The sequence below is a fragment of the Chiloscyllium punctatum genome, chromosome 22, assembly GCF_047496795.1.
Source record: "Chiloscyllium punctatum isolate Juve2018m chromosome 22, sChiPun1.3, whole genome shotgun sequence".
Taxonomy (NCBI): Eukaryota; Metazoa; Chordata; class Chondrichthyes; order Orectolobiformes; family Hemiscylliidae; genus Chiloscyllium; species Chiloscyllium punctatum.
In genome coordinates, this window is record NC_092760.1 from 51,255,231 (window position 1) to 51,269,586 (window position 14,356).

At 42.1% G+C, this 14,356-nt stretch overlaps 1 protein-coding gene across 7 annotated transcripts in view; it reads right to left on the bottom strand.

The window, feature by feature from the left end:
• The window catches only part of znf143b (zinc finger protein 143b), a 102,868-nt gene that overhangs the window by 77,862 nt on the left and 10,650 nt on the right, over positions 1-14,356 (bottom strand). For 6 of the 7 annotated variants that reach the window (XM_072592277.1, XM_072592276.1, XM_072592275.1 and 3 more), the window contains exon 2: positions 1,543-1,653. In XM_072592277.1, the coding sequence (XP_072448378.1) occupies positions 1,543-1,653 (111 nt within the window). Of the gene's footprint in view, positions 1-1,542; positions 1,654-3,312; positions 3,417-14,356 lie in introns of those variants that run through there. The other variant, XM_072592273.1, reaches the window with a different exon arrangement.

Here is a 14,356-nt window from a genome sequence, read left to right on the forward strand (position 1 = left end):
TGGTAAGTACAGTTCCAATATCACTCAACCTTCCAAGACAAGGCAGCCTTTTTGTTTGGCGTCCAAACCTTCAACATTCACTCCTTTCACCACTGACACACAGTAGCAGCAGTGTGTACCATCTCTAAGATGCACTACAGTAGCTCACCAAGGCTCCTTCAAAATAACTGCCAAATCTGCAATCTCCATCAACCACAACGACAAAGACAGCATACAGATGGGAACATAACCATGTGCAAGTTCTCCTCCAAGCCACATGCCATCTTCACTTTGAATTGTATCACTGACCCAGTGACAGCGAAGGAACAAAGTCCCAAAACTCTCTCACAGCATCCAAGGACCTTGTACCCAAGGACTGCAGTAATCCAGGAACACAGCTCACCACCAATTTGTCAAGCACCAATAGGGATGGCCAATAAAAACTGGTGTTAATCAGCAATGCAACATCCTATGAATGAATGAGAAAAAAATTGCCCAGGCAGCGGATTCAATATTACACTTGGAAAAAAAACTCTACAACCCACTGCAAATCATTAGATTGGTCCAAATATTGCGCTGGATTTTACGAAGCTATAGCTAAGAAACCATGGCAATTAATCCTCCCCTTTATCATGGCAGAAGTTTCATATCAGTTTTCTGGTAGCAGAAAAACCACTCTTGATTAAATCAGAGGGTGAAGGGACGAACAGGTTTTTGGCCATCAGTGGCAGAATGCCAAATGATACCCATTATCTCTGAGTCAACTGCAATTTAGAGTTGGCTGTGGGATTAAGTAGAGGCTGTATAGGTCTCAGAATGCCTCCCAGCAAAACCTATTGTGTTTTGAAGGGAAGGGACAGATGCAAAGAGGAAAGAGAGAGATCTCTCACGCCCAAGAATGCTATTTTGAATGACGGGAGCTAGCATCAGGTAGGGAAGAGAGCACGGATGGCCACACTTCTGCTTTTGCCTCCGATCCTACACTTACATGAATTCTACTTCACTCTCATTCACCTGTGACTTGCGTTCCCTCTGTGATTCTGGATGTCAGGTAGGTACAGTGGTGCTAGCAGCCACCACTCCTGCTGGTGCAAGAGATAAGTGGAGTTGACTGGCCACAAGCTCTCGGCAGATGGAGATGTCAATCTCAAAAACAGGCCATTGTATGCTTGGGATTAAATATCTGAGTTACACTTGATTCCTTCAGACCTCACCATGGAACTAACAAGGAGTTCTCAACAGTTCTCAGACCAGTGGGCAAGACCTCCATTCGCCTGGCAAAATCCTAGCCACTGCTTTATACACTGCACACACAAAATAGGGAAACTAAGTCAACTGTATTTAAACTGGTGGAAATCATCTACATCATTCAGTACTTTTTGGTTACACAGTAAACCATTGTGTTGCTAGATTAATTACTTTAAAAAATGCCATATTGTCTTGTGCAATTTGCCTTCTGTTCTTCCATATCACTGGTGTTAACCTCAACCTGAAAATCTTCAAAAGAAAAAACAAATCACAATTCTAAAACTGTAATACAGATTAATACTTGTAGATATTTACCTGTTACTGCTACAGCTTCAGTTAGGCACAGTGTGACATGCTGACCGTTGCCCATTCCCTGGAATTCCGCCATACTTTGGGTTTCTCTGTTTATCTGTGCCAATAACATATCTGATAAAATGTCAAACAATCAGAATTAATGGGCATTACTTATTTCCAGCAGGAACACAATCTCATCACAAGTATTCAACTAAATTAAATCTGTTAAAACTATAGTGAGAGCATGCTAAATAATTGGTGGGAATAAACTTCACAAAGTCACAATAATATGAGAGTTTGTGAAATCTGAAGTTTATTAGCTTTCGATTATAATTTAAAAGCCTGAACAACAATTCTTCTTATCCAATAATTTTAACAAGATGTCTCATGCTAAGTATCGCCATGTTCAGCTTTCTCTCTGAAACATTTTGAAAGGGTAAAATTGAAGAAAAAGGTACAGAATATTGAAAGTAATAACAAAATACAATAAAATTCACACTTCTGGCATGCACTAGGATCAGATGGTGTTCAGAATCCCAAAATGCCAGCTGACCTAAAAATTAATAATATAGCTATTTAGGGGGCTGATTGCAAAAGAACTGGCTGCAACCACTCGACACTGATAATGTAGGTACTTCATATATCATTTGACTCCAGTTAAAATAATTTTAAAACTGCCAATGTTCAAAACATGATTGTGGTCCTATGGTTGTAAATATTCTATAGTCAATCAGTCAATCATAAAGATAATCCAAAGCTCCACGAAGGACTTAATTTAGTTTTGACCCAAGCCGTGACTTTTATTGTTCAGGTGCCTGTGAAAGCTTAACCACCACTTGCAAGCTGTAAAAGCTGCAAGTGCAGTTTCTAACTGCTTATTTTGATGCAATTGTAAATGACCCTACATGAGTTTTATAAAGAATAGTGTGTTTTGTAAACCTGGCACAAGATTAAAAAAAACATTTCTGAGAATCCACATCCATCACATCTATATCTGGTGGAGTATTTATGTTTGAGAGAAATATACAAAATTTAGTACCAATAATTCCCACATGGGCTGGTTCATTAAATTCAGCTTGGCCATCAGGAGATATGTTTACTAGATGGTAGGGACAGGAGTAGGGAAAAAAAGAAACAGATGAACTAAAACTCATGCCAGGTACTCCTGCATATCACTTAGTGGTCAGTTCAACAGTAGTATTAACAAGATGATTGCTCACTGATTCAGTCAACAAATGGCATATGCTGGATGGTTGTGGGTTAAAATATATAGGTAGGCAAGAAATTAACCAAGTACTGTCTGCAGAGCAACTTACAAAACTGTTAAGGATAGAACAATACAGCGACCTTCAAATCATCAGAACATAATTTGCCATCCTTGCAATAGCAAAAGGACTTTAGTATCATGTTGAAATAAACAATATTATATTCTTTCATATTTTATATTTCCATGGAGTTGCTTTCCACTTTGATAATATCTTTATTGATACCCTTACATAACGTCATGATTGTGTTTAAAGTAAATCATATTCTAATAACAGCAGTCAAACTTCAAACTCTCCGAGAAGCACAAACGACAGCAAAATGAACTAAACTGGCAATCAACTACAGTTTTACAAACTGTTTTTGTATCTTTTAAGTGCTTATTTCAAAAGAAATGATTACTAAATCGCAACTTTGGTAGACAGCAGCAAAGCAAGTGACATATTATTTTACACTGCTGTGAAAGTGAAAACTGCCCAAGTATGTCTGGTCCATAATAAGCAAAACAAAAACAATGCAGCCAATTACCATTCCTTCAGTCTACCATCAATCCTTAGCAATGTGACAAGGTGTCATTTCAACAGGAGATATTTGCATATCCACATTCAGCTGGGGTTTTGCAAAGTCCGCTCCAGATGTCATCACCTTGGTCCATACATGGAAAAGAAAGAGTGAACTCCTGCAGTGAGAATTATCCTCACCTGTCAGATTATGGAGGTCATTTTAAAGATCAGCTTTTAGACAGGATCTCAAGATCAGGCACGGTCTACCTGCTTAGCTCAAATTTAAGATTACATAGTGCATTTATCAAAGACAACAACAGTTCTCCCCAGTGTCTGTGCCAATATTTACTACACATTAGACAATGTGTCAGAAGATGCGGCAAAGATTTAGAACTCTTGTGGTGCAGTGGTAGTGTCCTAACTCTGGATCAGAAGGCCTGGGTTCAAGTCCCATCTAGTTCAGAGTTGTGTCATAATGGTTCAGAACAGGTTTAGTAAAACAAAACTGCATTTAAGGATCTTGATTTTTGCACAATTTTTTAAAAGATATTTTTATTGAAAATTTAACATGTTTTTACAAGTTTACAAAAGAAAACTAAAAAAAACCCAAAATATAAACATTGATATACAGTTAAATCTTAAATAAATGATAACCAAAATCTATCAAACAAGAAAAAAGAAATACCAAGAGAAAAAAAAAGACAAAACTCAACTAACTACTCATCTAATTTACAACTAGCCAGAGTGTATGATTAAAATTCTTACATTATTCTAGAGAAAAAAACCCAACGGATAACACATAAATTGAGCAGTGATATACATGCTCAGAATGTGTTAACATCAAATCACAACAAAACCCATATTCATGCAGGATTGCTCTCCCAGGGGGCCCCGGACCAGTCAGGTTCACCCTCTCAATTAAATAAAGGCCCTTGTAGGATGACCGAGATATCTGTATTTGTGTAATTCAAGAAGGGCTGCCATATTTTTATGGAATAATTTGGTTTTTCTTCTGGTGTACCATATTTGTAAGGAAGTCGGGGGAGTATATTCCATAATTATTCTGTGCCAACTTGAAAGTCCATGAGGGCCCTCAGCCACCCAGTTTACCAAAATGTTTTTCCCTGCACAGAAAGAGAGAACGGAAAACAATCTCTTCCCTGTCGTAATTTCAGGTGTTCTTTATCCAATAAATGTGTCTCCTATAGGAGAGCTATATCAATCCTCTCTTTCTTGAGGTTTGATAATATTCTCCTCCTTTTGATTGGTGAATTACTCCCCGTGACATTCCAGGTGCACCATTTAATCGACCGATCATCCATAATACTGGGCAAGATCAAGACCCCCCAGGAGAAGGAACCCGATCCAAAACATCCCGAGCAGAGAGCATATAAAATTCACAAAAATAAAAGCTCTTTAATACATTCAGATCAATATAATAAAAAACTATTTCTAAATAATAAAAAAAGTATAAAACATATTTAAATGGAGATCTTCCCCCTTATTCCCAGGGGGCATCACTTCCTTTCCAAAAAACCCATCATAACCTCTCCCAACCAGTGCCCCACCCTTGACCCAGGCACCCCACGATAGGATAAAGAAAATTCAAGTATACTACTGAACTAGAACTAAGAGTGAGTACCCTATCCCCCACCCACCCTCCACCCACACCAACACCTGGATATATTTGGTAATGTTAATACCATCTATGAACATATATGACTATAAAATTACAGTCTCTGCAAATAATAATTAAATATAGTAATACAAAATAACAGGGGAAAAACAACCCCGCTCCCAAGGACAAAGATAAAATAGGATAAGGTAGTCACCTTCCCCCCATCTACATTAACTAGACCCCCTGGCCTATATATATATATATATATATATATCTATATATTATTTTATAATCGCTAAGTAAAGAATGAATAAATAAACCCTTCTTCCCACCCCCCCTGGAGATAATGTTATACAGTAAGATAATGAAAGGAAATAAAAGAGGGGTAAACCGGGGTGGGAGTAGGGCAAGACAACATCAATTAACTCTTATAATTCATCTTAGAGAGTCCAAAAGTTCCTTGGCCTTCTCCGGTGATCCGAAGTTATACACGGACCCTTCATGGCTGAAGTGTAGTATAGCTGGATAGCGCAAGGAGTATTGAATGTTTAAATCCCTTAAACGTTTCTTTGCTTCATCAAACGCCTTCCTCTTTCGGACCACAGCTGGGGAAAAATCCTGAAATAACATAATCTTGGATCCTTTATAAAACATGGCTTGGGGATCTTTCCCAAGATTCCTGGAGGCTTCCAAGAGCATCTGCCTCACCTTATAGCTCTGCAGCCGGAACAGGACCGGGGTGGGGGCACTAGTTCGAGCCAGGCCCACGTATTGCAACCTGGTAAGCCAGGCCTGATCCAGCCTCCAGATCTAAAAGCTGTGGAAGCCACTGTTCAAGGAACCTTGTAAGCTGGCCTTCTTCTTCCCGTTAGGGAAGGCCCAGTAAACGAATATTTTTTCGACAACCTCGAGAATCGAGGTCGTCAATGTGATTCTCTAAGGTCTAGACTTGCTGCTCGAGAGTCTGGACCCGATCCACGGCCGATTCGGCAATGGCCTCGGAGGTTGCGGCCTTTAGCTCCGCCCCTCCAACTCAGTATTCAATTTCTTCGATGTCTCAGCCGTGCTTTTGCAGCACGGCCGAGAATGAATTCCATCGACTTCGGGACTCTTCAATGAAAGCATTGATCTTCGCATCAAGTTTAGAGATTATTTCCGTGAGGCTCACCACCGTAGGTAAGTCCCCAGGGACGGATGCGGATGCCTCTGCTGGAGCTGGGGAGGGTGGGGGAGGGGCGCCCGCCTGCTGAGAGCTACGGGCTCCTTTCCCCCCCTAGTCATTTTTACAGGAGACTGAACTGTTTAAATTTAGTACTGAACCACTAATTACATTAAGTAAAAACTATTTTAAATGATTTGGTGAGTGTGGAGGAGGAGGGTGGACCACTTTGCCTAGGTCTTGGGAGGAGCACTATAGACTCAGACTTGCTGAGTTTCCACCATCTTGGATTTCCTGACTTTTGCACAATTTATAGTAGTCTGTTCTGTTATAAAATGGTATTTCCATTCCTGTGTTATAGGAAAATCAAGTCATAGCAGCACTATTTAAATTAGTGAGACCAGAATCATATTATAACCAATACAGGTAAGGAAAATTCACATTCTACAAATAATAGTCTAAATGCTTCAAACATGTTGAAGAAACAGGCGTTATGGCAGAACCAACCGTACAAATCAATAGCTTGTAGTGTAGAGGCCCTCTCTACTTTTCTTTTATTTTATTCATTTTTGGAGGTTTCGAACTATGTGGAAGTTAGGATTTGAACTTTGAAGAGCAGCTTGCTTTAAAGAAGAGAACATATACAGATCTTTGAGTTGTTCGGAAGGGTCACTGGACGCAAAACATTAACCTTGATTTCTCTCCACCGAGGTTGTCAGTCCTGCTGAGATTTTCCAGCAATTTCTGTTTTTGTTGTGAACAAAGCCAAATATTTGCTATTGGGAACTGGCCTTAATTATTATTATTCTAAGGACACTGTAGATGAATCAACACCAAACTGGTCCTAAGCTCTGGGCTGGCAGCTGGTCAATCAAGGGAGGAATGGTACTAATCAGCCAACCACAGAGTTAAAAATCACAACACCAGATTATAGTCCAACAGCTTTATTTGAAAGTACAAGCTTTCGGAGCATTGCTCCTTTGTCTGGTAGGTACATAGACCCATGTCCCAACCATAAAGATTGTTGATTTGAGAGAAGAAAACAACAGCTCTGAAGGGGTTTTAACAGGAGGCAGTGTGATTTATTTTTGGAAGCTTCCAGAAACTGCCATGATTTACACTCTAAATTTCTATCAAGTTATCAAATTGTTTCTCAGACATTAAACAGTCTTAAAGAAATAAGAAAACATTTCTAGGAGTCTGCTGAAACTTCTTGTATTAACTGGTGACTTCAGAATTCAAGCAAGATACACAGTTCTACAGACCTGTGAACAGCCCATTGACCAAGCTTTTCATGAAGGCCTAGCATCCATTGATTGGTTTATTGAACTGACAAATTACAGTTCTTTTATTTTCTTTGACTTATCCTTTAACTGTGTCTGTCTGTGAGAATGAGACTTCTGATCAAGAAAATTAATTTTTAGATCATAAATATTAATTACATATTGTTTATCCTGTCCTGCAAAAGTCACATTATTAGTAATAAGTTATTAATTTTTGTTTAAGTTATAACATTGGAGAATTCATTAAGGTCTGGTTAGGTGCAATTGGGCAATTTTGAGGGTCAATGAATATATTAGTTTCACAGTATTGCAAACCTAATGATAATGAGGGTGATTTTGGTTTGGCTTGCTATCCCTGTATTGTGACAATAGGGTCACAGGAGTTGTTCAACAAAGAAAACCCAAGTATAATGTTGTTCACCTTCTACCATTAAGGTAGTTGCATGTATGGTACAAAAATAATGTTAACTAACCACAACAATCAATCCTTATTAATGAGTTGCCAATAAGCCCAGACAAAGTGAGAAAATCCTTATTGGCAGAACACTTTGGGAATCATGGATCCAAAATCAACTTTTTCCTCTCAAGCATGTGAAACTTAAGGAGTTTCATCTTGCCAATTATTCACTTAGAGTATTTCAAATGAATGTCACCTATTTCCACTGCCTTTCTAAAGTGCATATTCTACAGATTTACCATTAGTTCACTGAATCAATACTTCTGCAGATTAGCTCTACATTCACCCCCTTTCAACTTGAAGCCCCCGTTCTCTCGTTGTACTTGAAATAACTCCACAGAAGAATCACTGGGTCACTCTTTATTTACGCATGGAGAATCCCTGACACTGATGCAGTTCCCTCAGAACCAGCTCTCAGAGTGAACAGGATTTATGACCCTCCTGAATTTTTTTTATTTCTTTTTTTTAATCTTTTTTTTCTTTTCTTTCTTTTTTTGGTAGGAATTAAATCAAAATAGAGTTGGACGGGGGAATAATGCACTCCACAACACTCCTGAACTTTTTTTTTCTCTATATTTTTTTATTTCCTTTTTGTTTTCGTTTTCTTTTTAAAAAAATTTTATCTTTATTCAATTTCCACCACCAGGAAGATAGGAAAAGCACCCGAGTGGCCAGTGACAAGCACTGCCCTCCACATCAAAAGGGCAATGCTGTGTGATCAAAACAGTGAAAGGGAGGGTAGGGACTAAATCAAAATAGAGTTGGACGGGGGAATAATGCACTCCACAACACTCCTGAACTTTTTTTTTCTTTGGTGGAGGTCCTGGGGAGGGGCCCCAAGGCGAGTCCCAGGCAGCGATGGTGGAGGCAGGCCTTGGGCAGCAGCAGCAGTGGAGACAGGCCTCTCCTCAGGCCACAGCAGCAGTAGCGGTGGTGGAAGTCCTGGGGAGGGGCCCCAAGGCAAGTCCCAGGCAGCAGCAGGGAGGCAGGCCCCAAGCAGCAACAGGGAGAGTCCTTGTACGTACACACACACACACAGAGAGTCACAGTCCTAAACTGAGCCAATTCTCCACACAACGGGGAAAAACACCCAAGTGGGCAGTGACAAGCAACTGCCCTTCACATCAAAGGGCAATGCTGTGTGATGCCCTTTTTATTTTTTTTTTCCCTTTTTTTTCTTTCTTTTTTTTTACTACCGCCTAAGTGCGGTAGTGCTTATTTTTTTCCCCAGCACCCATGGTGTGTGTGTGCAGGTGTGAGACACAGTGAGAGACACAAAGTGCACCAATCTTTATTCAATTTCCACCACCAGGAAGATATGAAAAATACCTGAGTGGCCAGTGACAAGCACTGCCCTCCACATCAAAAGGGCAATGCTGTGTGATCAAAACAGTGAAGGGGAGGGTAGGGACTAAATCAAAATAGAGTTGGACGGGGGAATAATGCACTCCACAACACTCCTGAACTTATCTGTCAGCCAGGGCTTTCTGATTGGACCAGATAAACAGCACCAATTAGGGAACTCTTATTCTATGAGGTTCACCTGGCTAACCTTGTTACAATCACAACAGTATTCTTATTGGGCAAAGTGAAAATTTAATCAAAGTCCACAGATTTTATTTCTTTAGAATCCTAAAAGGACAATTATATCTCCTCAGAAAAAGTGAGGACTGCAGTGGCTGGAGATCAGAGTCAAAGAGTGTGGTGCTGGAAAAGCACAGACGGTCATGGCTCCAGCTATGCCTGCCTCTTTATCAGGAATGTGGAACAGTCCATCTTCCAAAGCTACACCGGCACCATTCCACGCCTTTTCTTCTGCTACATCGATGACTGTATCGGCGCTACCTTGTGCTCCCACAGGGAGGTTGAACAGTTCATCAATTCATGAACACCTGTCACCCCGACCTCAAGTTCACTTGGACCATCTTCAACACCTCCCTCCCCTTCCTGGACCTCTCAATCTCCATTTACGGCGACTGACTCAACACAGACATCTACTTCAAACCCAGACTCCCACAACTACCTGGATTACACCTCCTCCCACCCTGCCTCCTATAAAAACGCTATCCTTTCTTCCCAATTCCTCCGCCCTGCACCGCATCTGCTCCCAGGAGGACCCATTCCACCGCAGAACATCCCAGAAGACATCTTCCTTCAAAGACTGCAATTTCCCCTCCCACGTGGTCAACAATGTCGTCCAGCATATCTCCTCCACTTCCTGCACCTCTGCCCTTAACCCCACCCCTTCAATCACAACAAGGACAGAACGCCCCCCCCCCCCACTCAGTTCTTACCTTCCACCCCACCATCCTCGAGATATATCATATCATCCTCCATCATTTCCGCCACGTACAAACAGACCACACCAGGAGGGGTATATTTCTCTCCCCAACCCTATGTTCTGAAGAGCCCATTCCCACCATGCCACCCCTTCCCCCCAACCAACCCACCCTCCACTCCCTGCATCATCCCCTGCCACCACAAGAAGTGCAAAGCGCGTGCCCACACCTCCCCCATCACCTCCATCCAATGCCTCAAAGGATCCTTCCACATTCGACAGAGATTTACCTGTACTTCCACACACATCATTTACTGTGTCCATTGCTCTTGATGTAGTCTCCTCTACATTGGGGAGACAGGACGCCAATTCATGGATCATTTCAGAGAACATCTCTGGGACACAGGCACTAAACAACCCCACTGCCCCGTGGCTAAACACTTCACACCCCCTCCCACTCTGCCAAGGACATAGTAGTCCTGGGCCTCCTCTACCGCCAAACTCTAGCTACCCAACACCTGGAGGAGGAACGCCTCATCTTCTGCTTTGGGACCCTGCAACCACACGGGATCAATGTGGACTTCACCAGTTTCCCATTTCCCTCCCCCCACCTTATCCCGGATCCAACCTTCCAACTCAGCACTGACCTCTTGAACTGTCTACCAGTCCATCTTCCTTCCCACCTATCCACTTCACCATCCTCGCCGACCTATCACCTTCACCCAAACCTCCATTTACCTATCGAACTTCCAGCTACCTTCCCTACCCTCCGCCCAACCTCCTTCCCTTTTATCTCTCAGCCCCCTTGGGCTGCACCCCTATTCCTGATGAAGAGCTTATGCTCGAAACATCAAATCTCTTGCTCCTCAGATGCTGCCTCACCGACTGTGCTTTTCCAGCACCACACTCTTCGATAATTATATTGCCTGTCAGTCTTCTCTTTTCTTGTGATAAAATCATTTCTTTACTTAATTGGTTTCCATAAACTAAGCCCTGCATCAGTTTGGCTGTGATTTATTGTACCCTTTTAAGAGTTAAAAATCTCAGTTTTGTATATTGTGATGGCCAAAACTGCAGCCACACTAATTATTTACAAAGTGATAAGCTTGCCTTGTTATTTCACTTAAAATTGATATTTTAATACAAAATTATCACAAAGATAGCACTCAACTTCTCAGAGTTATATTCATGCACCTGCAAAAGTGATGCAATTAGGTTTAATTTTGCAGTACTTTTTCTGAAAACATGAAAAATAGAGTAAGACAGTTCATTTTTTAGATCAAAATATACATACTCTGATACAATTTTTTTAGGGTTTCTTACTTGGCATCAGCTAGAATCTATTCTTGCAATTCAGCAAAGCCTAACCAAAAGGGGTTTCTTCAAACAAATTAAGCTGAAAATCTCCACCTTTGTGGTGAACTAATTGCTTTTCTAATTGTTGGTTTGTTCCTCTGCAAACAAGCTAGAAAAGGATCATAATTACCTGTCTTCATTATTCAATTTGACTCTTAAAAATTCACAGTCAAAAAGTACAACCAGTCAGGCAGCATCTAAGGAGGACAAGTTGACATTTCAAACATAAGCTCTGCATCAGAAATGGGGCTGGGGCGGGGGCGGGGGCTGAGAGAGAAATGGTGGGGGGGTGGGGGAGTAGTTAGGAATGCGATAGGTAGATGAAGGTGAGGGGTGATGGTGATCGTTCAAACTGGAGGTGATAGGTGGGAAGGAGCATGAAGAAAGGGAGGACTGCAGATGCTGGAGATTAGAGTCGGGAGTGTGGTGCTGAAAAAGCACAGCAGGTCAGGCAGCATCCGAGGAGTAGCAGAGTCGACATTTCGGGCAAAAGCCCTTCATCAGGAATCACTTTTTACTTTTTCCATCAAGATTCCCACCCACCTTCCGAAGACCCCTTCGCCCACCTCCAATATCCACCTGGACACTCCATGCCGGTCTGTTACCCACCCTCAATCTCTATTTCTAACTGCCACTGTGACATTGACCACCTCAACCGGTCCACCCCCCCCCCCCCCCCCCCCCCCCCACCCATTCCAATTTCTCACCCTCAACACACAGCACTCCACTCCCTCCGCTCCAACAAGAACCACCAAACCAACGGACAAGGGGGTGTGCAGTGCTAGTTTGGCACACTGACCTTCACACCGCTGAAGCGAGATGGCAACTTGACCGTACCTCTTCTTACCGCCCCCTCAACCATGACCGCACCTCTCATCACCAAATCACCACCTCCCAACCGTACACAACCTCAGCACCTCAAGGGATCTCCCAACCACAGCTTCCAACCTCATAGTTCAGGAACCATGCACCGTCCGGTTCTACCTTCTACCCAAGATCCACAAGCCTAACTACCCTGGCTGACCCATCGTCACGGCCTGCTCCTGCCCCACCGAAGGAACACAAACAGGTAGGACAGTTCAAGAGGGTGGTGCAGAGTTGGAGGGTTGGATCTGAGATAAGGTGGGCGGAGGGGATATGAGGATACTGGTGAGATCGACATTGATTCCATGTGGTTGGAGAGTCCTAAGGCTGAAGATAAGGTGTTCAAACCTCGCCTTTCACCTCCATCCAAAGTCCCAAAGGATCCTTCCACACCCGGCAGAGATTTTCCTAAACCTTCAAATACCTCATCTACTATATCCATTGCTCTCGATAGGTCTCCACTACACCGGGGATACAGGACGCTAACTTGCAGAACATTTCAGAGAACATCTCCGACAACCCCACTGCCCCATGGGCCTCCTCTACTGCCAAATCCTAGGCACCCAATGACTGGAGGAAGAGCACCTCATCTCCGCCTTGGTACCCTCCAACCACACGGAATCAATGTTGATTTCACCAGTTTGCTCATCTCCCCTTCCCCCCACATTATCCCACATGCAATTTTCCAACTCAGCACTGCCCTCTTGAACTGTCCTACCTGTCCTTCTTCTTTCTGACCTATCACCACCACCCCCACACCTTCATCTACCTATCGCATTCCTAGCTATCTCCCCACCAGCCCCACCCCTTCCCATTTATCTCTCAGCCCCCTTGGGCCCACCGCACATTCCTGATGAAGAGCTTCTGCTCGAAACATTACCTCTCCTCCTCCTCGGATCCTGCCTGACCAGCTGTGCTTTTCCAGAGCCACACTTTTTGACTCTGATCTTCAGCATCTGCAATGTTCACTTTCTCCCCTCTTAAAAATTCATGACATGCTTTTTGGGAGACTAAGGTTTTATGTGCCTCCTCCTTCAGCAAGTCAAATGTTAATTTTTCATCCTGAAGGACACTATCAAATCTACTATAGTTCAGACTGCTTGACTGAAATATGAGAAAATAATAATGCAGCTGGTCTTTTAAAGCGCTTCTGTTTATGTGTATGGATGCATCTGAGTCACAAATTATAATTGGTTCGTGTTTCAGGAACACCTGCTTTTTTTTAAAGAGGCTTTTACTTATTAGGTTCCAGTATTTTTGATGAAACTACAATGAAAATGCAATTGTTACATTTGTAACTCTAGAGATATTATTTTCAAACCTTAACTGATTCCAAAACCAAATCTTAAAACATACTTTAGTTTCTAAAAGGAACCACAAATTCATCCATCTAAACAACAGTCAGCAAATTATAGTTTCCTCAGATAAAATCCTGATTTCAGACATGATATAATGGTGAACTGTGAACTTTGTCGCAATAAGTGTCAAGGAACTCCTCAATCAAACAAGTCAAACCTGCTCATTGATCTTCAATGACACACATCAAGACTTGAGGGTCAGCTTTGACCAGAAACCTTGAGCCATATCAACAATATAGCTAAATTATATGGCTGGCTGGGTTCCTTTATCTGGAATCATAGACGGCCCCTCATTAAGCTGAAGAAGCTACAGCTTCCACAGGCAAGGGGAGGACTGGATTTCCCAGATTTTAGGAAATATCAGTTAAGTTCCCTATTAAGCTACATAGCCGATTGGGTCATCTGACCCGCAATCAATCTGGCTGGACATCGAGGCTTCTCAAGTAAAATGCCCACTTATTAACCTCTGGTTTTCAGACAAGAGGAAAATCATCACTGATCAATGTAAAAACCCTATAATACTAAATACAATTAAAGCTTGGAATATAATGCAGCAAAATGAGGACAACTCACATAAAACATCCCCCTATGCTCTGATAGTGGGAGCATGGGGGTTTCAAACGGGCTTACAGATGCCACTTTCAAACTCTGGAGATCCAGGGGTTTCTCACGTTTAGGGGATCTGTTTAAAGAAGG